The 24,057-nt window shown below is 41.1% G+C and overlaps 2 protein-coding genes across 2 annotated transcripts; one reads left to right on the forward strand and one right to left on the reverse strand.

Annotated features, from left to right (window-relative positions):
* Nucleotides 1-501: 501 nt before the first annotated feature.
* Nucleotides 502-11,194, forward strand: LOC119890577 (RNA polymerase-associated protein CTR9 homolog). Its single transcript, XM_038701910.1, is given in 24 exon segments — nucleotides 502-659; nucleotides 1,780-1,878; nucleotides 2,034-2,273; nucleotides 2,368-2,485; nucleotides 2,569-2,658; nucleotides 4,051-4,307; nucleotides 4,400-4,507; nucleotides 4,591-4,827; nucleotides 4,980-5,198; nucleotides 5,289-5,472; nucleotides 5,573-5,587; nucleotides 5,590-5,660; nucleotides 5,752-5,937; nucleotides 6,749-6,836; nucleotides 7,684-7,832; nucleotides 7,914-8,030; nucleotides 8,117-8,262; nucleotides 8,357-8,428; nucleotides 9,226-9,361; nucleotides 9,504-9,656; nucleotides 9,750-9,901; nucleotides 9,985-10,084; nucleotides 10,199-10,311; nucleotides 10,401-11,194. Coding segments are annotated over 24 exon segments (3,519 nt in total). The 5' UTR covers nucleotides 502-614; the 3' UTR covers nucleotides 10,825-11,194.
* A 1,568-nt stretch (nucleotides 11,195-12,762) lies between these two features.
* Nucleotides 12,763-21,113, reverse strand: LOC119890578 (eukaryotic translation initiation factor 4 gamma 2-like). Its single transcript, XM_038701911.1, has 20 exons — nucleotides 21,097-21,113; nucleotides 19,832-19,938; nucleotides 18,941-19,066; nucleotides 18,663-18,765; nucleotides 18,445-18,576; nucleotides 18,265-18,331; nucleotides 18,016-18,167; nucleotides 17,718-17,828; nucleotides 17,417-17,599; nucleotides 17,116-17,257; nucleotides 16,870-17,033; nucleotides 16,665-16,772; nucleotides 16,034-16,144; nucleotides 15,845-15,940; nucleotides 15,537-15,752; nucleotides 15,203-15,461; nucleotides 14,804-15,008; nucleotides 14,436-14,644; nucleotides 14,224-14,345; nucleotides 12,763-13,898 (listed from the first exon to the last, which is right to left on the reverse strand). The coding sequence occupies exons 7-20, from the start codon at nucleotides 18,097-18,099 to the stop codon at nucleotides 13,833-13,835; spliced, it is 2,076 nt and encodes a 691-aa protein (XP_038557839.1). The 5' UTR covers nucleotides 18,100-18,167; nucleotides 18,265-18,331; nucleotides 18,445-18,576; nucleotides 18,663-18,765; nucleotides 18,941-19,066; nucleotides 19,832-19,938; nucleotides 21,097-21,113; the 3' UTR covers nucleotides 12,763-13,832.
* Nucleotides 21,114-24,057: the final 2,944 nt, after the last annotated feature.

Consider the following 24,057-nt stretch of genomic DNA (forward strand, 5'->3'; position numbering starts at 1 on the left):
CACATCAAAACCAGCTGACACCCCCCCCACCGCTGCCAAAATGCTACCCGGCAGAGGTCCATGACAATGATATAATGCCTTTCAATTGAAATTCACCGTTTTAACATATGAAATGCACAGTCGACCAAGCATTTCTTCCACATGTTGAACTTCAGCAAATGTAGGGAGTAAATGTGATTTGCCAGTCAGTGCGTGGCAAAGGAACTTATTAAAATATTCTACTAATGCTAATTAAACTGATGGTATTGTCCAACTTTCATCTGCATGTTTAGTTTCGTTTGAAAGGAAATTGATGCCGATCCCTTAAAGCTTACTGAAAACATATTAAAATGATTCCTGAAGATGCAAATATTGCATTTGTTCTATTGTTATTATCTTATTGTTCTATTATTACCGGGAACAAGCGTGTCTTCATCTCCACCAAAGAGCACCGAGTGTTAAACAGGAGGAACGCTTTCAGGCTGCCGAGCAATCTAGACGGGAACCATTTCCCGTTGCACCGTCCGTTTGTTTGTTTCCTATCGGAAGCATGAAGTAGCTACCCACAGACAACAGGCTGGAGATTTATTTTATATATATAAATCTAGCTTCACGTGGATTTTCCCCCCGTCAAGATGTCTCGGGGCTCTATCGAGATTCCTTTACGGGACACGGATGAGGTAAAAGTCGTCTAATATGTAAACTTGACTTAATATGGATGTTTGACTAAGTGAAACCTCGCTGTGCTGCTAGCCGTGGATGCTAACTCCAGCTAGCATTAGCTAATGTTCTGTACAACACATCGGCGGATGTAATGTAGAGTTATTTCAGCGGTACCCGAAACGCAAACGCCAGTAACGTTCATGCTTGGAGCAGCAAGCACACGAGTACTAACGTTAGCAAACGTTGCTACTGTCTACAGAAACACGAGCTCAGTTGTTAAAGAAATGAGATGCTATATTATCACGTCTGTGATATTTTAAGCTACAACAGCATTGGTTATACAGTCTTAACTCTCCACAGCATCGTTATATTTTTCTTTTAAGTAAAGAAGCCCCCAAAAGTAATGAATCTGGATCTTTATTGCTAATAGCAGTGAGTGAAAATCATCTATCACACTAACAACATAATTTCAAATCGAGGTACCGATATACAACTTTGACAGAATGAAGTTTGTGGTGCTGTTGGGTTGTATTGCTTTATACATAGATGTGTTTATGATATATGGCCTTTAATACAACCCTTATTGATGTAAACGGGGTGGACAAAATATTAGAAACACCTCTCAGTATAACACAATAATATGCAACAGCACTACAGCCTTCAAAATAAAGGTAAATCAACACCTCTCTATTAAAACCTTCATTATGGTAGGATTTATTGTAACAGGGCTGTGGTGTTAGACTGCACAGATTAAGCTAAAACCACTGACAAATGAGTGTATAGTGTGATATGGTATCTGTAAAATCAATGGAAACAGTGTTGATGGATTAAATTACCCAGACAGGAGGGTCGGTTTTGGTTAATACAGTGAATCAAATACTTGCATACAATACAAGGTACTTCATCATGTTGTCATGTAAAGTGATCATGCACATTGATTTGGCACATCACCCACAATATACCCAGAAATATTACAGGGATAGCTACCAGACTATAAATGGTATTGTAAATGGTCAACACATAGATATTGTCTCACAGTATGGGGTGTTGTATCGCCTAACCTTCATTCATGATACGTAGTGTATGTGTTTTGTCAGATGCCGATGCTTAATGACGTGAGTAAATTGTATCTTGCAGGTTATCGAGCTTGACTTTGACCAGCTGCCAGAGGGAGACGAGGTCATCAGTATCCTGAAGCAGGAACATACACAGCTGCACATATGGATCGCTCTGGCGGTGAGTCAGTGGAGCTGCCACAGACATCGGTTTTATTATCGTAATGTAGAAGGCTAGTTTGTGAATAAATTGGACGCACTCCAGATATCAAACTTTATTAAAGCAGTGTTAAATTTAGCCCATTGGAACAGTTTTAAGTTTGCGCTTTTTTTCAGCTGGAGTACTACAAGCAGGGCAAAACAGAGGATTTTGTCAAGCTTTTAGAGGCGGCTCGCATTGATGGAAACCTTGACTACAGAGACCACGAGAAGGACCAGATGACTTGTCTTGACACTTTGGCTGCTTACTATGTCCAGCAAGCGCGTAAAGAGAAAAACAAAGATGCCAAGAAAGAGCTCATCACGCAGGCCACACTGCTCTATACTATGGCAGACAAGATCATCATGTATGACCAGGTAAGAAGAAAAAAAAAGACTGTCAGAGAGATAATGAGATAAACTGCTACGGCAAAATAACGAAATAAATATAATATGCTCGTGTCTCACTCAGAACCATTTGTTGGGAAGAGCCTGTTTCTGCCTGCTGGAAGGAGACAAGATGGACCAGGCTGATGCTCAGTTCCATTTTGTCCTCAATCAGTCCACCAACAATATCCCCGCTTTGCTCGGCAAGATGAATATAAAAATAAAACATTAACTTTGACCATTGTGATTGATTCACTGAAATAATCACACTGTTGTCGTTCAACAGGTAAGGCCTGCATCTCGTTCAATAAAAAGGACTACAGAGGAGCGCTGGCATATTACAAAAAGGCTCTGCGCACGAACCCTGGCTGCCCAGGTAAACACGTCACTTGTGTCTTCCTTAAAACAACCCTGTTTTTCTGACTACTGCTACTACTAGAGGCTAGTTCAATTCATTAGGGCCCGAGCACGACCGTGTGAGGTCCCTATTGAATTTGCTAAGATTATATATATATATATATATATTTTTTTTTTTTTTTTCTGCAAAGTAGGCTCCATTGACAGGGCCTAAAAAATTTCAACAGGAAGTCGGCCATTTTGAATTTTACGGCCATTTTTGGATGATTTACACACTCCGTACTTTAACGAACTCCTCCTAGGGAATTAGTCGGATCGAAATTTGCTTAATGTGAGACTTAAACAACATGTCCTGATCAAAGATAACTCCAGGATTCCTCACAGTGGTGCTGGAGGCCAGGGCGATGCCATCCAGGGAAACTATATCTTTAGATAATGCGTCACGGAGGTGCTTAGGCCCCAGAACAATAACTTCAGTTTTATCTGAGTTTAACATTAGAAAATTACAGGTCATCCAGGTTTTAACATCCTGTAGGCACATTTGAAGTTTAGCTAACTGATGAGTTTCATCTAGCTTGATCGATGGATATAATTGAGTATCATCTGCATAACAATGAAAGTTTATGCAACATATACATATGAGTATTAAAATGTCAATATGCCAGTTGTTTTATTATCAACAAATAAAATAAAAAATTTAATGAGGCATGATTTTACATTTGAACAATAACTTTATGATGAAATAGGGCAGGGTGTAAATGGAAATTAATAGTACATTTTGAACAGGAAATTGTTTTAAATGATTATAAATAACTAAAAACACAATCAAGTTACTTGAATAAAATAAATAAAGGGAAATCTTATTGCCAGAACTAACAATTATTTTCCTATTGATTTAATGGTTGTCTTTTCAAATAACCATCGTTCGTTTGGTCTATAAAATGTCCCGCACGTCCTCCCATTCTTTCAAGGTCACTTCTTGAAATAACCAAAGACATCAATTATACAATGTAATAAAATGGATAAAAGCAGCAAATCCTTGCTTTTGAGAGGCCGTACCCAGATAATGTCTGGCATTTTTTGCTTGATAAATGGCATACATGATAAATAGATTTTTTTTTCCCACCATCATTGCTGATTAATTTTCTGTTGAAGAAGAAACGGATTAATTGTTTCTGTTATCAGCAAATATATATATTTCAGCTGGCAAAACATTTATGTCCTGTAATTCCTTTTTGCACATCTGCCAACATTGATGCTGACATCCAAAAATCTATGATAAGTATATTTTTATCCGCCGGGCTCTGTCTCCTGCTACTATTATTATTGCATTTGTCATACAAATTGATTGTTGTTGCAGATTATTCCTCATCTATCTTCTGTCTCTTTCTCGTCTTGTGTCTCTGTCTAGCTGAGGTAAGGCTGGGGATGGGCCACTGTTTTGTCAAGCTCAACAAACTGGAGAAGGCTCGTTTGGCTTTTGGCCGAGCCCTGGAGCTGAATTCAAAGTGTGTCGGAGCTCTTGTTGGTTTGGCGGTTTTAGAGCTCAATAACAAGGAGGCTGATTCTATCAAGAATGGAGTGCAGCTTCTGTCGCGGGCCTACACCATCGACCCCAGCAACCCCATGGTGCTCAACCACCTTGCTAACCACTTCTTCTTCAAAAAGGTAGCCTTGTTGCCATTGATATACTGACAAAATTCTAAACTGGAGTGCCATTTAACTGTTAATCTCACCTGTGTGTTTTTGTTTACCATCAGGATTACAGTAAAGTGCAGCATCTGGCCCTCCACGCTTTCCATAACACAGAGGTCGAGGCCATGCAGGCGGAGAGCTGCTACCAGTTAGCCCGCTCATTTCACGTGCAAGTAAGATCCTGACTGATTCCGAGGCAGCGAACTGTTTGTTCACCGTGTTACCACTGATGTTTCTATTCTCTTTTTCTCTTCAGGAAGACTATGACCAAGCGTTTCAGTATTACTACCAGGCCACTCAGTTTGCCTCGTCTACCTTTGTGTTGCCCTTCTTTGGCCTGGGTCAGATGTATGTCTATCGAAGGGACAAGGAGAACGCGGCACAGTGCTTCGAAAAGGTTTTAAAGGCCTATCCCAACAACTACGAAACTATGAAAATTCTGGGGTCTCTTTATGCAACATCTGATGATCAGGAAAAGCGAGACATAGCCAAAGTAAGCATCCTCCCATCATTCCATCACAGTTGTTATCAAAAAACTTTTGCTGATTTGACTACACTTGTATCTCAAAAATTGTGTCTGGAATTAGCTTGAGGCATATGCTCTATGGTCATTTTTGGAGACGTGTCCCTGTCTTTGTACCTTAGGGTCACTTGAAGAAGGTAACAGAGCAGTATCCAGATGATGTGGAGGCGTGGATTGAGCTGGCTCAAATCCTGGAGCAGACTGACATTCAAGGAGCACTATCAGCATACGGCACAGCAACACGCATCCTGCAGGAGAAGGTACAGGCCGATGTTCCCCCTGAGATCCTCAACAACTTGGGGGCTCTTCACTTCAGACTGGGCAACCTCGGAGAAGCCAAGGTAACTCTCGATATACAGTAGAGCTTGTATTAACATGGCATCCAAACAACAGTGGTGTTTCAAGGACGGGTCACGTCTTTTCTCTTACAGAAATACTTTCTTGCATCCCTCGACCGGGCCAAAGCTGAGGGAGAGCATGACGAGCATTACTACAATGCCATTTCTGTCACCACCTCCTACAATTTGGCCCGCCTGTACGAGGCAATGTGCGAATTCCACGAAGCCGAGAAACTCTACAAAAACATCCTGAGAGAGCATCCTAACTACGTGGACTGTACGCATGCAACATTATACAATAATGTTAATATTAACAGTGAGAGCAGGAGAGAAAAATGGTTGGCTCTGTGACAATTGCTTTCATTTGTGGTCTACAGGTTATTTGCGTCTTGGGCGATGGCTCGTGACAAAGGAAATTTCTACGAAGCTTCTGACTGGTTCAAAGAGGCCCTGCAGATTAACCAGGTAGTGTTGCAGCGTGAATATCATCACACCAGAATTAAAACAAAATCTGATGTCAAACTCTCTTCAATGATATTTGTTCTGTTTGGCGCAGGATCACCCAGACGCCTGGTCCCTGATCGGGAACCTTCACTTGGCCAAACAGGAATGGGGTCCCGGTCAAAAGAAGTTTGAGCGTATTCTCAAGCAGCCGTCCACACAGAACGACACCTACTCCATGCTGGCTCTGGGCAACGTGTGGCTGCAGACTCTGCACCAGCCCACCAGAGACCGGGAAAAGGTGCAGACAGATGTTTTCTTACATACATTGAAAAAAACAATTGTAAATGTGGAACATTTTGAGAGCACTTTGGTGAATGTAATTGCTGAATAATTGCAGGAAATCCCCCAGTCGATTAGTTAGCAGGGGTGGTACACTTTTTACACTAATTTCAACTAGATGCAGACTTTGTTGTGTAAAATGTGTGTCCAACTGGTGATTATTAGATTAACTTCAGCCAGGGGTCGGTTTCATAAAAATAGACTTGGACAATGGCTTAGATCAAACTAATAGTCAGACTTCAGATAGACGTCTAAACACATCTGTTGCACGAAGCTGTGTAGTTCTTGACAATCTTAAGTAGGAATAATTAGGGGCGCATTTGGTAGAGTGTGCGCTCCATGTACATGCTGCAAGTTGTCCCTTTAACCAGTCCCTCATTTCCTTCTTCTCACAAATAAAGGCTAAAAAGCTCAAAAATATCTTTTAAAAAAGTAGGAGTAATTAGCCATAATTCTAAGACTTTTTTTCAAACTACGAAAAACAGGTCTGACCAAGAAACTGCATCATACTTCTCGTTCTTTTCACTCCAGCTGAAAATGTTTGTCTTCTGAAAAATTTTGCAGTTACAAGAACATTTCAGCGAAGGGTGTAACAAAAATTCTCAATAAAATGTCAACACAGTGGCAGGGCTCAGTACCTCTGCTAACTCACCAAATTTTGATGTTACCAAATTAATGTTAATAGATGTAATACATGACCTTTGCTGATGTAATGCATTTTCGTATACAATGTAATGATTTTGATAATGATTGCGTTTTTGTCTTCACAGGAAAAGAGACACCAGGACCGAGCCCTGGCTATATACAAACAAGTCCTGCGAAATGACTCCAAGAACCTCTATGCTGCCAATGGCATTGGTCCGTTGAGCTTTATTCTGTTTCTTTTCATTCTTTTTTTATTTTAATTAATTCTACTTTGTATGTATTAAAGTGGTCATATTATGCTAATTTTCAGGTTCATAATCTTATTTAGGGGTTGTACCAGAACAGGTTTACATGGTTTCATTTTCAAAAACACCATATTTTTTGTCATACTGTACGTTGCTGCAACTCCTCTTTTAACACTGTGTGTTGAACGCTCGGTTTTAGCTATGGAGTGATGCATCTTTGTTAGGAGTTGCACATGCGCAGTACCTAGTTAAGGACTACTAGCCAATCAGAAGCAGAGTAGGTCGGGTCCTGAAAAGTGCTAAACACGGCTTCAGTTCAGCTGTATATGCTGAGCGTAGCAACATAGACTGAAGCAAGAGTTTCAGAGTGGTGAGTTATTAATCTGTAACACATGTATGTATCTTTCATTCATAAAGATATAACTGAGCTCTGTCTCTACATCACAATAACAACTTTATGTCCATTCACTGGCTGGAGGGTAGCTAGTGTTTGGAAGGGAGAGGAGAGGCAGCAGGCGGACGTCGTGTCACTGTGTGCTGCAGCTCAGTGTGTTTTTCCACCGGTGTTTTTGAGGGTGTGTCGGACTAGCTGCTAGGCAAGCGTTATGACGCTCTGACATCACAGCAAAGCGGAAGAAAAGACTGCACTACAAGTGAGCTGTTTTCAGGCAGTTCAGAGCAGAGTTTTCTGTGGGAGATGGGAACTCCCTTTTGGGTGGACTTTGGGCTTTTTCACTTGCAAAAAAGGTATATAACTCAATAAAGGAGAGGGATAAAGCATAATATGACCTTTTTAAACATAAAACTGTGTCCAGGTGCCGTCCTGGCCCATAAGGGCTACTTCAGAGAGGCTCGTGATGTGTTTGCACAGGTGAGGGAGGCCACAGCAGACATCAGTGACGTCTGGCTAAATCTGGCTCACATCTACGTCGAACAGAAACAGTACATCAGCGCTGTACAGATGGTGAGAGCCTCACTTGTGATCACCTGTAAATATAATTGACTATTTTTTCTGTACAGTTGATGATTTTATTCTGCTCCACAGTATGAGAACTGCCTGAAGAAATTTTACAAATATCAGAACACTGAGGTGCTGCTGTACCTTGCAAGGGCACTCTTCAAATGTGGGAAACTCCAAGAGTGCAAGCAGATGCTGCTGAAGGTAACATGAAGCAACAATTTAAGGGGTTTATTTTATGCTATGAGGGGGATATAGCTTTATACTTCGGTCTTTTTGATTCCAACAAGGCCCGTCACGTGGCGCCCAGTGACACGGTGCTGATGTTCAATGTGGCTCTGGTGCTTCAGAGACTGGCCACTCTTGTGCTGAAAGATGAGAAGAGCAACTTAAAGGCTGTGCTCAGCGCTGTCAAAGAGTTGGAACTGGCTCACAGGTAGTGGATTTGATTTATTCCGCCTGCTCTCTGTCTGATCCTCTGTCTGTGCCTAATCCTGCAATTTCATCTCCCTCTCCTCCTCCTGACACAGGTATTTCAGCTACCTCAGCAAGGCTGGAGACAAGATGAGGTTTGACCTTGCTCTTGCCGCTTCTGAGGCCAGGTCAGTCTAGTTTAGTTTTATACATGCCTTTTTTGCACATTTAAAATAATTTTATGCAAACTTAATTGTTTTTTGTTGTTTTCTTAAAGAAACTGATACAAATCAGACCAAATTGGGCTTTAACTTTATGTGGTGTTGCAGTGTTTCCCACAGATTGACAGCGTAACTGGGGGGGGTTATACAGCATGGTAACTTCGACAGCTGTTTTCCAAAGTTAACATAGCTATCCTTATTAGTTAGGCTCCTTACGTGCTTGCTAATAACTGTTTGGAAGATAGGTCTCCGACATTGACAGCGTTGTGTTGGACAGATTTGTGCAGCAGTGTTTATGATACCAACCATTCAATTCACAGACGGGTCTGTTGTCCGTGTTTGCGAGAGAGAGAGAAAGAGAGGATGTACGGAGTGAATATGCGCTGCTCAGCGCTGCAATGAACGATTTTAAAATGGGTCGCCAAATTTACTTGGGCAGCTTTTAATCCACCTGGGCGGCCCGCCCAAGTAAAGCCTATGTATGGGAAACACTATGTTGTTTTTAAATGCAGTAAAGCTTTACTTGCATTACATTCTGTTGTGAACCTTATTCTTTGACTGAAACACTCCAATTTCACAAACAGCACTGGCACTAAAGGTAGTTGTTTTTTAAAATCTAATATGAACAGATACTAATAGTTTGCCTTTATTTTGGCATTAAACTTGATTACAATGTTTTACATGGGGCTTGTGCTGGAGCATGGTTCATTGAGTGCAGGTTGTAATATCACTGGGGGGGTTATGGGTGTGATGTGGGATTGCAGGCAGTGCTCGGACTTGCTGAGTCAGGCTCAGTACCATGTGGCGAGAGCAAGAAAGCAGGATGAGGAGGAGAAGGAGCTTCGGGCCAAACAAGAACAGGAGAGGGACCTGCTGCGTCAGCAGATGTTAAAAGAACAGGTACTTTTGGTGCTACTGTAAAACGTGTTAGTAACTCACCATAACTAACATTTTCTGCATTACATCTGATTTTGATTCAGTTTTGAGCTACATTAAAGTGCTCTCATTAATTGGTTGGCTTACCACCCTCAAACCTCGTTAGGAGGAAAAGCGGAGCAGAGAGATGGAGGAACAGAAGAAGCTCCTGGAGCAGAGAGCTTTGTACGTGGAGAAGACCAAGAACCTGCTCACCTTCGCAGAGGGATCAAAGGAAATGGCCAAAGAAAAGAAGAAGGGAGGCGGCGGTGGAGGACGTGTGAGTGTTAGCACAGATCGCAAACTAATCAGCAGACTCTGAATTGCACTGAATGCAGTGTGTGTAACCTGCTTCTGTTTTTCAATCCCCAAGCGCAAGAAAGGCGGCGACATGGATGAATTTGTCAACGATGACTCTGACGAGGACCTGCCACTGAAGAAGAAGAAGAAGAGAAAGGGTGGCAGCGGCAGCGAGCAGGAGGAGGGCGAGGAGGGTGAGAAGAAGTCACGCAAGAAGAGGAGGAGGTGAGTCTGCAGCACTGTCGTCTGTTTTAACTGCTGAACAAGGCACAAAAGATACTCAGAGCAACTTTTTTCCTGCATTTCAGACCTGCTAAAGGAGGAGGAGACGATGGCAGTGACGATGAGGAAGGAGGATCACGGCTCAAGAAGCAGCGTAAACCTAAAGAACGGAAGAGGATTGAAAAGGTCCTTTGAGTTTTTTGTTTTTCTCTTTTTTATGCCGCTATTAATGTTCTTTAATTAAGTTTTCAGGCCTAATTTCTATAAATTAAATTTTCTTTCTTCATGTCTCATTTTTAGCCCCAGCCTGAGCGTCTGCCACCGTCTCTCAAAGGAAAGATCAAGTCTAAGGCGATCATCTCCTCTTCGGAGTCTTCTTCAGATGAGGATGGACTGAAAATAGCTGAAGACAGGTAAAAAAAACCCATCTACTTGGAAGTGAGAATTTACACAGAAACAGGCGCTGAGAGCATTACAATTGAGTACAATTTCTCCCATACAGACATCAAAGAGACAGTGGTTCAGGATCTGATGACGAGGGTGAGGGCGGCCACAAGAAGCGCATTGCGTCTGACAGCGAGTCAGACGGAGGCAGGAACCGCTCTGGCAGTGAGGTGGGCAGCCCTCGGCGCTCTGTAGGCTCCGAGGATGACGACTCGGGCAGCGACCGCCCCGTGAAGAAGAGGAGGGTGCAGCGGCAGTCTGACTCAGAGCAATCGGACAACGAGAGCAAGAGGAGTCAGTCAGGATCAGACGACGAGTCCCGGCCCGGTTCGCCCCGTTCGCCTGGTTCGCCAGTTGCAGTGTCTGACCGAGGATCAGACAGGGGTTCTGAAGTTGGATCAGACAACGAGGGCTCCCCACGCCGCTCTGACAATGGCTCCGAACTGGAAGCCGGCTCCAACAACGAGGATGACAGCGATTAAATCTTAAAATCTTCCTCATAGACTTGTCCCATGTAATGGCGAGAAACCTCTCCACATCTGCATTTTTATTTTCTATCAAGAGCAGGGATTTCTGTCTGTATAATTATCTTGGAATTAGAGCCTAGAAATGTGTAGGTTTTCTTTTTTTTCGGGGCACAGCGTTATGGTGTTTTCCTCACGTCTTACTGGAAATTTCTTTTCCCAGATGCTGTTTTGTTAAAGATGTTTTGTTAAAGACAGAAATAATGGTTTAAAGTGAACTAAAAAGTCTGTCTATTTTCTATCTTGGATGGTCTGATGAAACACTGACCTAAAAATGGCATGGATGCTTCAACAAAACATCAAATAAAAAGAGAACAAGGGATTGTTACATTCTGCTCCTGTATCGTACTAACACTGACCCCAGAGAAAAATACATCACAACTTTATTGTGATTTTTTTTTTTAAACATAAGATTCTTCTTTTGTATCCATCAGTTTGAAAAAGCTGGAAGTAAGGAAACGTTACTTACAAGATGTACTTGCTGTCTCACTAAATCAACTTTAGCAACTAACAGTGTTTCCTTAACTTGGGACATTTTGATAATTTCTTATAACCTCTCTGCAAACAAGTTGACAAGATTTATTTCAGTCTGCGACTAAAATTGGCTTTCACTAAAGAAATCTAGCAGTGGTGTACTAAGTACACAAATCCTGTACTTAAGTAAAAGTACAGATACCCTTGCTAAATATCCATCCATCGTCAACGTCTTATCCTGCGTACAGGGTCGCGGGGGCCTGGAACCAATCCCAGCTGCCATCGGGCGAAAGGCGGGGTACACCCTGGACAATCCATTGCAGGGCCACACATAGACAAACAACCACTCACGCTCACACCTAAGGATAATTTTGGGTCACCAATCAACCTAGGCCGCAGGTCTTTGGATGGTGGGAGGAAGCTGGAGCACTCAAGAGAGAACCCACGCAGACACGGGGAGAACATGCAAACTCCTCACAGAAAGGCCTGGGACGACCGGGGTTCAAACCCACGACCTTCTTGCTGTGAGGCGACAGTGACCTGGCTGCCCCCCTTGCTAATTATTACTCCACTAAAACTCGAAGTCTTCTATTTAAATTTCTACTTTAAAAGTACTCATTGTGGAAAGAAATATCCTGTGACTGTTATAAAATTATATTAATTATTACAAATGCATTAATGTAAAAGTAGGATTTTACTGTTGTATTAGAATGCAACTAAGGATTATTATAAATTTATCTGAAATTCTGAAAATAGTGAGAAATGGCATCACAATTCCTCAGGGCCCAAAGTGACACCTTCACAAGGCTTTGTCTAACAAAGATTACAAAGCTCAATTATTACAAATAAATTAAACTTGTGAAGGTGGAACCATGAAGTGTTTTTACATGAAAAATGTCAAACAAAGTTGTTGGCAGTTAATTACAATGTCAATCTGTATAAAATATTGGGTAGTTCAATTTATAACAAAACATTTTAAGGCTTCAAATGTGCGTAAAAATCTTTATTTGTAAAGTAACTTAAGCGGTCAGATAAATATAGTGAAGTAAAAAAGTCCCTCCCTCTGAGATGTAGTGGAGTAGAAAGAAAGGGTAAAATGAGCACCTCCCCATTTTCCCGCACCTACTTGGAGCCAAGCAGCCTTTATTCAAGTCTACCGAACTTGATTACCTCAAAATAAGGACCATCGTATGTTGTACAATGTGTTCTAGTTCTTGTTTGACAAGTGTGCAGTCTTATACGAAGTCAGCCCTTTTGTTAGGCCTAAAAGGACAGATGGTCCTCCCCAAAAACAATCTCAGAAACAAATGTGCCACTTAAAGTTTATAAAGTTCTACAACTGTGGTTGCGTGACACCTGAAAGCAAGTAATTGCTCATGATTTAACCAAGATTTTTTAAAACAGGCAAGTCAACATTCAGGATAATGAAGTGAACTGTTAAACTTTATTCATGGTCAATCTGTAGTTGTACACTCAACTTCTTTTACACTTACAGTAAAACTCCCTAAAGAAGGTTAAGTGTACATATACAGGAAATTTTTTTTTTATAATTTCATGAAGATAAAAAGACCATTTAAAAACTTGACAAACAGACGTAAAATACAACTGTAGCACAGGAAACTAAGCTTTGGCTGTCTCAATGTTAAAACCGAGACATTCAAGTATAGTCCGAGATACATTAGAGGTATATCCATATGAACTGATAAATTAAAAAAAAAAAAAAAAAAAAAAAAAAAGGCCACACAGATTCATTCTTAACAGCACAAGTTTTGTACATAAAAAAAGCTCTTGATTCATTAAGCTAAATGTGAGTAACTGAAATCACACTGTGCAAAAAAAACAAACCACAAACAAACAGGCCATTGTTAGACATCGTCAATCCAGATTGTTATAAATCTTCATACAAAATGGTCTGCTTTCAAGCACAACAATTATAATTATGGCAGCCAAAAACCGCAACTTAGGATTGTTTAAACAAATCAAGGAAAGTGTATCTTACTATTGCAACGACTCATGATATTGAGCAAAGTGCATCTAAAAACTGATAAATGCTGATAAGAGAAAAGTCTCTTTGCAATACGTTACAGCATTTTCTTTTTGTAAACAGTTTTTATGTAAATAGGGCAGCACTTGGTGACTCCTCCCAGGTGGAAAAGGTGATAAAATGGGTCAAGTTTTGGTGCTGGTACAGTTTCCTGCACAATACTGCCTACTGTTAAAGAAAACCCAAGATGACTGAAATGTCTGAAAACATCTGCTGTTGGACATAAATACAATAAGATGGTGGTGGGTGCTGGCTTGATCTGGCAAACATTTCCTAGTGGAATGAGCTGTAACAGTGGTTGGAAAATACATATAAACAAGAGGAGGGCAAGGGGGTTAGGTCGAGACTGAAGGGTATATGGAGACCAAAACACACAAAAAAAAAAAAGTAAAAAAAAAAAAAAAAATCATTCATTGCATCCTGATAACACATGGCTTTGGCCTGTTCCTCAGTAATCTTCACCCTCCGACTCCTCTTCTTCTGCAGTCTCCAGCCAGGTCAGCCACTGGTTCACCTGCAACATTAAACACATCATCATTAGGCAGTTATTTATGATGAACCAATATGGGAGTACAACACAAAAATGAGCAACTGAATGAGCAGAGACCCCAATAAGGTGTTTACATGCCACAGTATATCGGTTCACATATGCATTCTCTCAAAACTAGTATTTGGGCTTAACCGTGTTTCTGAAACCAAAGATGTCATGTTTACATGCACATATCAGAGATATACTGATCATAACCAGGATTAATATCTAAACACAAAGCTGCTGTTCATTGTCTGGGAGCAATTTGAAGAACAGTACAAACAGAAATACTTGATGTATACAAAATTACCTGAAATAATGCTTTTCCCTTCCCTGGATACTCCTGGGTGACATCTTCTTTCCACGAAAGGAAGGCTTCTTCTTCAATTATTTCCATATCATAAAAGTTCACAAAGTAGCGCAGTAACATGCCTGGAAAAGGAGAGCAAAGCTTCTGTGTAACAGTTTCATACCTTCTGACTTGGGCCCAAGCTGCCCTACTGAACGAGTGCGTGTACATACCTTTGGGGAAACCCTTGGCATTGCAGTGGACCTGCAGGGCATACAGCGCGCCGACTTGCAGGTCGACGTGATCGTGTAGGAACTTCTGCATCACTGGCTTGAAAGACAGCAGCAGTTGCTTCTCCTCATCCAGCTGCTCCTTAGTGGGTGTTGCGAACTGCTCTTCGTCGTCGTCAGGGTTGATCTCATAAGCAATGTACTGCAAGAAGCTGGCAGACAAAAAGGCAGTCAATACAATAGATATTAATACCTGAAAAGCAAAATATGTTGATCAGGGTTACATTAACAAAGCGTCGGCTGATAAAGCAAGTATATTTTGTCAGCAGAGACCGATTTCACCATTTGAAAAACATGGACCTCTGTTGTACCTGGTCATGAGGATGTTGACAAAGCCTTTGTCAGTGTGGAGTTTAGGAGAGATGTTGTCTTTGATCCACTTGTAGATCGACTGTGGGGAGGGATCCACTTTGATCTGCTTCAGTAGCTCTTTCTCCAGTTTCATCAGAGGGAACAAAAAGCTGAGACCTTTGCCCTCCAGAATCTCCAGCATCCTGTCCTTGTTCTGGTCAATTTCTATAAGTAAGTAAGTAAGTAAGTGAGTGAGTCGTTAGTAGTAGCGCAAGACTTAGAAATGAAGACTCCATGAGATTCACATTAATTTTCTTTGACCTGTATCATTGGAAATTTAACCAAAATAATAATCTAAAACAAACTTAGAGCAAAAATATACAGGTGGGAAGATATGGTCAGAATGGGTTTGGGCATACCAGGTAGCATCTTCTGCATGTTGACCTTGCTCTGCTGGAACAGGTCAGTCAGCCACTCACGGTCCTTCAGCTTGACCATCTGCTGCAGGCACAGCAAGAACAGCGGGAAGTGTGCACCATTCTCCAGGTGATGGGCCAGATCTGCAATGCTGACCAGGCTGGTAACAATAGCGCGTGCTGCAAACTGAGCCAGGAAGGACTTGACCAATGGAACTTCTTCCTCAATCTTGGGACACTGGTCCAGAACACTCAAAAAGGCCTATGCAATAAAAACAGAACAGTTAGTACTGAATAACTGCTTGATATTCATATGGTAAAAACATACACCACTGACCTGCATTAGGTTTTCACCGGTGGCAAGGCCCTCAGCGCAGAGTGCCTGGATCAGGGTGCTTGCATGTTCCTTATCCTCATCTGAACGATCAAGAGTATAGACCACGATCTTGTTCAGCATCTCAGACAAGAAGTGCTTTGGAGCCTTCATCTCCCTCACAGCATTCACTGCCTCATCGACGTTCTTGCTGTTCAGGTAATCTGCCACCAATGTCTCCTGAAAAAAAGAAAAAGAGTGGACAGTCAGATATAGTATGGTAGACATACAGTATATTGTGCATGAAGAAAGACAGGGTGAGAGAAACTTACTGTCATTTTGTGCAGCTCTTCCTTCGTAGGAGGAGCTTTTTTAGTGGACTTTGCAGGTTTTTCCTGAATTGGAGGAGGGTTGGTTTTCAGGCCAAGCTGTGGAGACCAAAGAAAGCCAAGTGAATGCATGTTCCCTTGGAACCTGGTATTACCATATCAGTACAACATGTTTAATATAAAAACCATTACCTGTCCAAATGGGGAACCTTGGGCACTTGGAGGAATCATAGTCATCTGTGGCTGCAGCTTCGGCACTTGTTTTTTATTCAAGATGAAGGACTGTGCTGGCCTCAGGCTGATCTAGAGGGGTGAAAACAGCAAACATAAGCCATCTGAAATGCAAATTCTCTCTGAGCACCTTTCTAGTCTTTGCGACGACTCAAAGCGCTTTCACAATCCCCCCCCCCCCCCCCCAAGTGCTCAAACATAAACTAACATTCATACACTGATGGAATAGCCACCGGGGCAATTCAGGGTTCTGTATCTTAACCAAGGACACTTCGACATGCAGGCTGGAGGAGCTGGGGATTGAACCGCCGATCTTCTGATTAACGGGCAACCCGCTCTACCGCCTTCTTCATATATTATATTGTAATATTACTATGTTGGTCTATTCTGTACACAGGACATATTGCATGTCGGTCCATCCTGGGAGCAGGATCCCTCCTGTTGCTGCTCTTGACGTTTCATCCATTTTTCTCCATTAGTTTTTTGAATGTTGTTTAAAGACTGTAAAGCCCCTTGAGGCAGGTTTGTGATGTTGAGCTATATAAATAAAGTTTACTTGACTATTCTTAGTTTATTATGTACACAGTTGTACCTCTTCAGCATTGAGCTTCCCTTTCTTGCTGAATCGTGGAGCCATATCCTTAGACTGCATCTGCACTGAGTGACTCTGTTTATGGTTGAAAACCGGTGAACTCTGGCCCTTTGAAAGAGATTTCACAGATTTATAGTTAGGAATGACAACTTACTACACCATTACCAAGTACTAAACAATTGCATTATAGATGTACTACACATACCTGGTTTGGTTTAATGAATTGTTTGCTTCCCGCTTCAAACTGAGACTGGTGTGAACTGTTGCCATTTCCAATGTGGCCATTGTAGATCGGGTTTGAACGATGGCGCCCCATGGTAGGAGAATAGTGGTCCTGAATGACCCCTGGACCTGTACCAATGCCACTTCCTACACAAAACAAGACAAACATTAAAAACACTGCTAGAAGGGGATCAATCTTCGTGGAGAGCGGTGGGGAGCTGAGATGTACCTGGCATTTGTCCAAACATATCAGCTAGCCCACCAAGAGTTTCCCTGTCAAACTTGATCCTTGTTGGTAGGAAGGAGGAGTTTTCCATGAAGAACTCATTCCTCATTCCATCAGTTGGAGGTGGAATAAAAACACCTAAATCCTGCAAAGTACAGACAGAACCCAGACAGATTTAAGAAAACAGGCTGACTCTGGACTACTAGAGCAATACACTAATTGAGTAGTTCTATAAATATTTAATATGATTCTCACACAGCCAATGATATATGGACCACCCTCAAAGTGGAGCAGGTAGACTAACCTTTACTGCATCCTGGCGAACTTGGTTGATCGTCTTTGGGCCGTTGTCAACATAAGCTTTGCGAGGCGCCCAGTTGTTGTCTCGCAGCTCCACTGTATTCTGCAGAAGGAAACGGATCCTAGCTGGCAGTTCCTCGTTGTTTGTTAAGGATCGCATGCGGCTGAAGTACTGATCCATCAGAGACTGGAAGGAGAATATATTGGTCATTAAATGGAAATTTCATGAGAACCATCTCCAAACATGACCAAAAAGGGATTTTAAGACAAAGACTAATACTTGGTTGTTTTCACCACATACTCACTCTAGCTTTTTCATGATCAAGTTTAGGTCCCACTGTTTTCATTATCTGACAGAGGCATTCCAAATCTTCACCCATATCCTTAAGTTGGACTCTCTTCTTCTTTTCCAAAAGCTGAAAAAGAAAAAACATTTAATACAATCTACCTTAATTTCTTCCACAGGTGCTGAACTGTGACTCAAGGTATTTTGGTCATTGTCAGAATGCTTTCAGACTGGCAGCTTAATCTAGTTTTGGGATCACACAAGTTAAGAAAACTAAATAAGGTTTACAATTACAGCTAAACACAAACAGAACTTACTGTTTTGATGCACTTATGAAGGATAGACTCGTGGATAAGATTGAGTTTTCCAAGTTCCCCAATGAATTTGATGTTGCCCAGCATCTTGAGCTTTGCAATACCACGCTGCTCCTCCTCCTCAGAGGTGAGTGGGTTGTCTTGTTTGTCAAAGACTACAAGGGGGAAAAGGGTTGAAAATAAGGAACAATTTATGCAAGACATGACCAGATTACTTGATAACTGACCCAGTTTCAAATGGAATTCACTTACGTTCAACATTTTTGGCGCGGTTCTCAAACTCATCTTGAAGCTTGGAAATCAGAAGCCTTCTGAAGGTCTGTAAACAGAATTTGTAAAAAAAAATTAAAAAAATCAGGACAGAAAATAGTGAAGTAAATACATTCTTTTGCAACTCCTACTTTAAAAAAAAAATAATAAAAAAAATCTTACAGTATTCTGTTTTTGTGTTGCTTGATTTTCAGTTGATGGGCCTTCAAAGTTTGGTGCATCCTCTGCCAGGCGCAGACATAGTTGAGCGTATAACTGGCTATACTTGGGCTCTTCGAGGGCTTTGTCAACAATCTAAAGATATAAATAACAAATGAAGTGCCCATTTCAACAAGTTATGGGAATAACCCATGACAAGTACAGTTAAAAAGAATACTCACCAACAAGATGGTTCCTTTTAAGACCAGTTTTGAATCTACACCCACATTGAGGAGCTCCAGGCATAGTTTGTCAAACTTCTCAGGAGTCAGCTTATTAAGTATGCTAATGAAGAAGAGGAAGAGGTTAAAATACCTTAGACAATTTAAAAAGACATCGCTAACATTTCACCATCAACTAGTCTCCAACTGCATATTCAGGACCCATTTAAAAAATACTGTGCAAGAATTTTCTATGATCTGTGTATCTGACATCAGTATGAATTTGAATGGAAACTTACCCTCTCACTTTCCTGAAGACTGCATCATTTTGCCCTTTCTCGGTGGAGGAGTTGGCATCTCGTCTAGTGCTTCGAGAAGGTAACCATCTCTCAACGCTAGAACCTGGGGTTTTCCCCAGGAACTCGCTGAAATGGACACAAAACATGGCCAATGTTACAATACAGAAATATTTATCAGGCAACCAGGGCCTGACATCACAGGTATCTAGCCCAGATTCATGGTGGTTGAGTTTCAAAGGCTCTGTTGATCATTACAGAAACGCCACTTGCATGTTATTTGAGAACAGATCGTAGTCATTACACAGCAGTGACCATGGGAGAACCCCCCCCCCAAAAAAACAAGACTGTGGTCACATCTCCAGCGTACAAAACCATCGGCTACTCTACCATTTAGCAATCGTGCAGCTATTTTAAATTATCTCATGTTTTGAACAGTGAGGTTTACTGTACCATTGGCAAAATGGCGGGAGCTTTATCCTACCAAACAAGAAACCACCATCCTATCGGGGTGCAGAGCCATATAATAGTTAAGAGGCTGAAGAAGCCACGTATGAGACACCCCCTTCCCCCGGATGTGTTGATGTAAAATAATGTCAACGCAATTTAAGCACTATGAGCTGCTTATGGATTTAATATGTAATAAAGACTTGTGACTAGGTGTTCCATGTGAAAGAAAAATTTGGAAAATCACCTGTTGCCGACAGTCTTGGGATAGTGCTGAGGTGCACCCCCACCTCCTCCCCCTACACTGTGATACAAAAAAAATAAAAAAGGAAAAAAGGTTTTAACTTAACATAAGGAAATGAGAACCTAAGCCTTTATGTAAGCTGCTTAAGAGGTTTTTCCAATATAAATACTCTAAGAGTGGTAGGATAATGTTTAAAAGGCTACCTGAAACGAGAAGGACCCCCTGGTGCAACGACACTCTCCACTTTGGCGGCTTGACAACGGATATCTGAAAAGAATAATGTTCTGGGAGTGGGGAAGGAAAGAGCGACCTGTAGAGACAAATAAGCTCACTGTTGTAAAATGCAAACAGACGCACATTTGGGCATGATCAAGCACATTACAAACAAGCGATAATAATATCTGACCAGGCACGTTTCATTTTTATTAACTGGTAACGAATTCCAGGCAAATTGCAGAGCACATGAGCGCCTACACGTGTCCGTACAAGCAAATGTGAAACTGGGTCAGTGTTAGCCTAGCACACTGCTGTGCTAGGTGATGCTAGCACACCATGTCGGCGGTGTTGTGTCGACGTCAGCTTGCCAATCGCTTTGTGTTTCGCATCATCTTTACCCAACCCTAAACCAGTCGTTTTCCCCGGGGTCTCCTAAACATGATCTTTTTGTTGTCCGACCTTATCTTATATAACTTAACCCAAGTCACGGAGGGCAGCGCTACGGGAAACGCTATCCGAGGGGGAAGTCCGATTTCGACACACGATCTGGATTACATTTTCCTAGTTGGAATTATCCAGATCCGACAGAGTGATTTCAAATCGATAAATTTTGTATACCTTCGAATGAAATAAATAGCAAACACTTGACAATATACTTGTAACATTTAAGTATCGTTACGTGGCTCCTATTCACATCCCCCAATTGACGTTAGTTATACGATTTACACAAAAAAATAATTAAACACAGGGCGTTTACAACCCCGTGGTCCATCATGGTGACTTTTTATAATCCAACGAAAGCGTTATTAACTCAGACTTGATGGATTTAAATGTAGAGCAAGAAGAATTTTATGGAGGTCTTTGTTCAGACACCGGATGTCCACAAAAAAACGGGTTTTGTTCTACAGGCCGCCGGGTAACGTTAAGATAACGAGCGGTAAGCAACTCCTTGAAACCAGTCTAGGTTTTCCTGAACCTAACAGCTACAATTTGATTTCCAAAGAGGTCAGCTAAACTAATAAACCCACAGTGGTATTTCATCGCCTTGTTTAATCACCTTAAGCCTAACTTCCTGCTAACGTTAACGTTAAACCGGTCGGTTAGCTAGCGTTGTCTAGGCAAGAACCCCCCCCCCCGAAATAGCTTACCTTTACAAAAGGAACGTCAGTGTTATTGTTGTCGAGGCGACAAAGAGATGGAAAAATATAGACAGAATAGAAAATATAGCTTTAAAAAGTCGCGTTAAACCTACAAGGTTTGGTAATGTTTGTTGAAACACGACGGACCAGCGGCTGTAGCTAACTGCTACGGTGAAGAAAGAACGCTGACTGTTCACCTACGTCATGCGGAAGCCGCTTTTTGTGTGGCGGCTGTCGCAAACGTCATCATCACACCCTGCCGACGTCACGAAAAAAAAACAAGGTGTTATGAACATTTCGTAATCTCACTCTAATCGGAGCTGCATGTCAGGGATCCTGCCCACAGGGTTTCTTCTCTCCCGTGGTATTTATTTGGACATGGTCTGGGACAAATGTTATGTATGTATTAAACATTTTGGCTTTATTATAATTCAACATTATGACATGGTAATTCATAATTTCTCATTTCATAAATTTGACTTGGTATCTCCTAATATTGGTTTGTCATCTGACAATTTTGACTTTTCCATCTTAAAGTCTTAAAGTAAAAAGGTATGAGATAGTGAGTGAAACGTCTTGTAACTCTTACACTTTCATAAATCTGAAAGGGAGCGAAAGGGAGCTCATATTATTGAATTTCTCTTTCACAGTTGTGAAACATCCCATACCTCTGACTTACAATTTCATAAATTTGAAAACTATCTATTGACTTTCCCTGTTACAGTTGTGACATTTCAACTCATAATTTAAAGTCAAAAGGTATGAGATAGTGAGTGAATCTTCTCCCAACTCTCCTAATGTTTCATGTAATAATTTGAAGTCAGATCTGTGAAATAGTGAGCCAAAATTGTATTCATCTCATAATTTTGACTTACCGTGAGGATTTTATTTTTTAACTTGTCTAATATTTCGTCTATCTTTTTCTGATGGAAATGGTCTTCCATAGAAAAGTGACCTCTATCACAGCAGAACAAAACTGACTGGATTGTATACTCGCCGGTGAAACTATATTGATCGTCTCAGGGATACTCAATTTTCCTGCCCTCTTTTACAGTGATGTCCAAGCACAGGGTTAGCTACAGGGTATCGACTCAGGAGCCGATATGTTTTTACTCAACGATGCCATAGCAGGAGGATTGATGGCTGCACACATAGGACTCAACCTATTCGAGAAACAACATTAGTCTGCCACCCCGGTGCCCAAGTGTTTATGAGCCAGATAGGAGTAAAACGTTTAACCTATTACAACATGCACAAATGATTTAACCACTTATATTTACCATTGACCCATAGACTATATAAATGTTTGACCACATGGACACAAGGGCATATATTCACACTCTTGCTTCTGTTTCTGCAAAGCCGCGAATATCTCAACGAGAGCTACATTCGCATGACGCTGTCACAGACATTAATGGTCCCCAAAGGATTCCTAATGATTTTTGTGACAACCTGACCTTTCAAAAACTAATGGAAAAAAGTCTTTAAAATTTGCAGTGGATATTCATGGCCACCAGAAGATGAAATATAATGTTTATGGCGATCACCTGACATTTCCTGTAGCACCACCATTGTGACAAAATGTCAGCCTATTTCTCCTCCTTCCAGAGCAGGTTTTTGCAGACTTTTCTGGCTCTGTGTTCAGAGCAATGGTTCAGAGTGGACCGTAAAATCTTCATCTAAACTTTATTACAGTTGTAACAGTTTCATAAGACATCCCGTAGATTGTGTATATTTATGAAGAATACCACACCAGTACTACTGTTCACACCGACTTGGAAAAATGAGTCACGTCCTCCATCTGCCAGTAAAACACTACCGGGCGAGGCCAGGCTGGTAACGCCTCTTTGTGGCTCAGGTTACATCGTGCCGCCCAATGTGCAAGTGTCATGCTTATGAACATAATCCAGATAAAACAGGACATATTAAATTAGTCTGGCAAAGTGTATTTCCTGAACTTACAAACTTTTATAGTGCCAAGTCACAGTAGTGCCAAAGCAATATTAAATCTAGATAATCATAACAAGTTGAAAATGTAAGCCAGTGAATTTCCACTTGTTGTTGTTTGGTTAGACCTGCATAGTGAGTGCGTCTGGAACTCTTTGTACTGACATCTTTGGTGGTAACATGAGTTTAGTAGAAACTGGACTCTAATGTTAAATACACAATGGACAAAATACTTAAATCAACTTGTCTTAGATCAGTGATTTACAACATTTTTGGTATTGTAACCCTTTAAAGTGAAGCAGTGTGTGATATTTCCTACTCAGGTTGTTTCATTTGAATATTTTAATAGTTCTGAAGACTGGTAAAACAAGCCAGTAGGCTATTTCAGAATGAAAAAGCAAACATGGACGTTGAGTTCAATGAATATTCCATTTGTGGAATATGTGCTTATTTGCTTTCTGGTGAAGAGTTAGATAAAAAGATTGATACCAGTCAGTCAATAGTTTGGTCACACATACTGGAAATCCTTCTTTCATATTTCTTATGTATTTATGCAACCTGAAACACTTCAAAGTTATCTTGTGACCCCTTGTGATGTCCTGACCTCCAGGTTGGGACCCACTGTTTTAAGAAAGTCTCAAATCCACTATGAGGTTTTGCTTGTGGTCAGCTAAATTAAGTGTATCAGAATGGAGGTTCAAGACATAAAGAAAGACAATAACACTGTAAGAATGACATGTTTATTCAGTTATATATACCTTATCTAATCACTGAGTGAAGTTTAAAAGATGACTGGTGGTATTATTATAGACTTATACTCCTATCACTTTCAAAGATGTTTGTTTTATCATGTTTATTTTATAAATGTTCCTTTTAGTTTGGGGAGCTTTAGACCCCTTCTTTATGCCTGCACTTGTTTGCTTCATTCCTGGGGGGCATCAATCATTCATCAAACGCAAAATGAAGCCAGTTGTCTGACTATTAACTATTAACTATTAGCTTAATTAACTATTTAGTTAATTAAGCCCAGTTTGCCAATAAAGTCAGCAAAGGCTAGCTTTGCACTCGAGGTGAAACTGTCAGTTTCAGTCGGAGATGGTGTTAAGTTATTTATTATTTCACTGGTT

The sequence above is a fragment of the Micropterus salmoides genome, unplaced genomic scaffold, assembly GCF_014851395.1.
Source record: "Micropterus salmoides isolate LMB-PRFRI ecotype aquatic unplaced genomic scaffold, ASM1485139v1 Ms_hic_scaffold_6, whole genome shotgun sequence".
NCBI lineage: Eukaryota > Metazoa > Chordata > Actinopteri > Centrarchiformes > Centrarchidae > Micropterus > Micropterus salmoides.

Excerpts from the sequence above, each read along its gene's own strand:
- LOC119890578 (XM_038701911.1), bottom strand. The coding sequence starts at position 18,099 with ATGCTGGGCAACATCAAATTCATTGGGGAACTTGGAAAACTCAATCTT. Across the intron at positions 15,753-15,844 it reads AAGAGCTGCACAAAATGACA|GAGACATTGGTGGCAGATTA; the intron begins GTAAGTTTCTCT and ends TCTTTTTTTCAG. Across the intron at positions 15,462-15,536 it reads CCGGTGAAAACCTAATGCAG|GCCTTTTTGAGTGTTCTGGA; the intron begins GTCAGTGGTGTA and ends TTTATTGCATAG.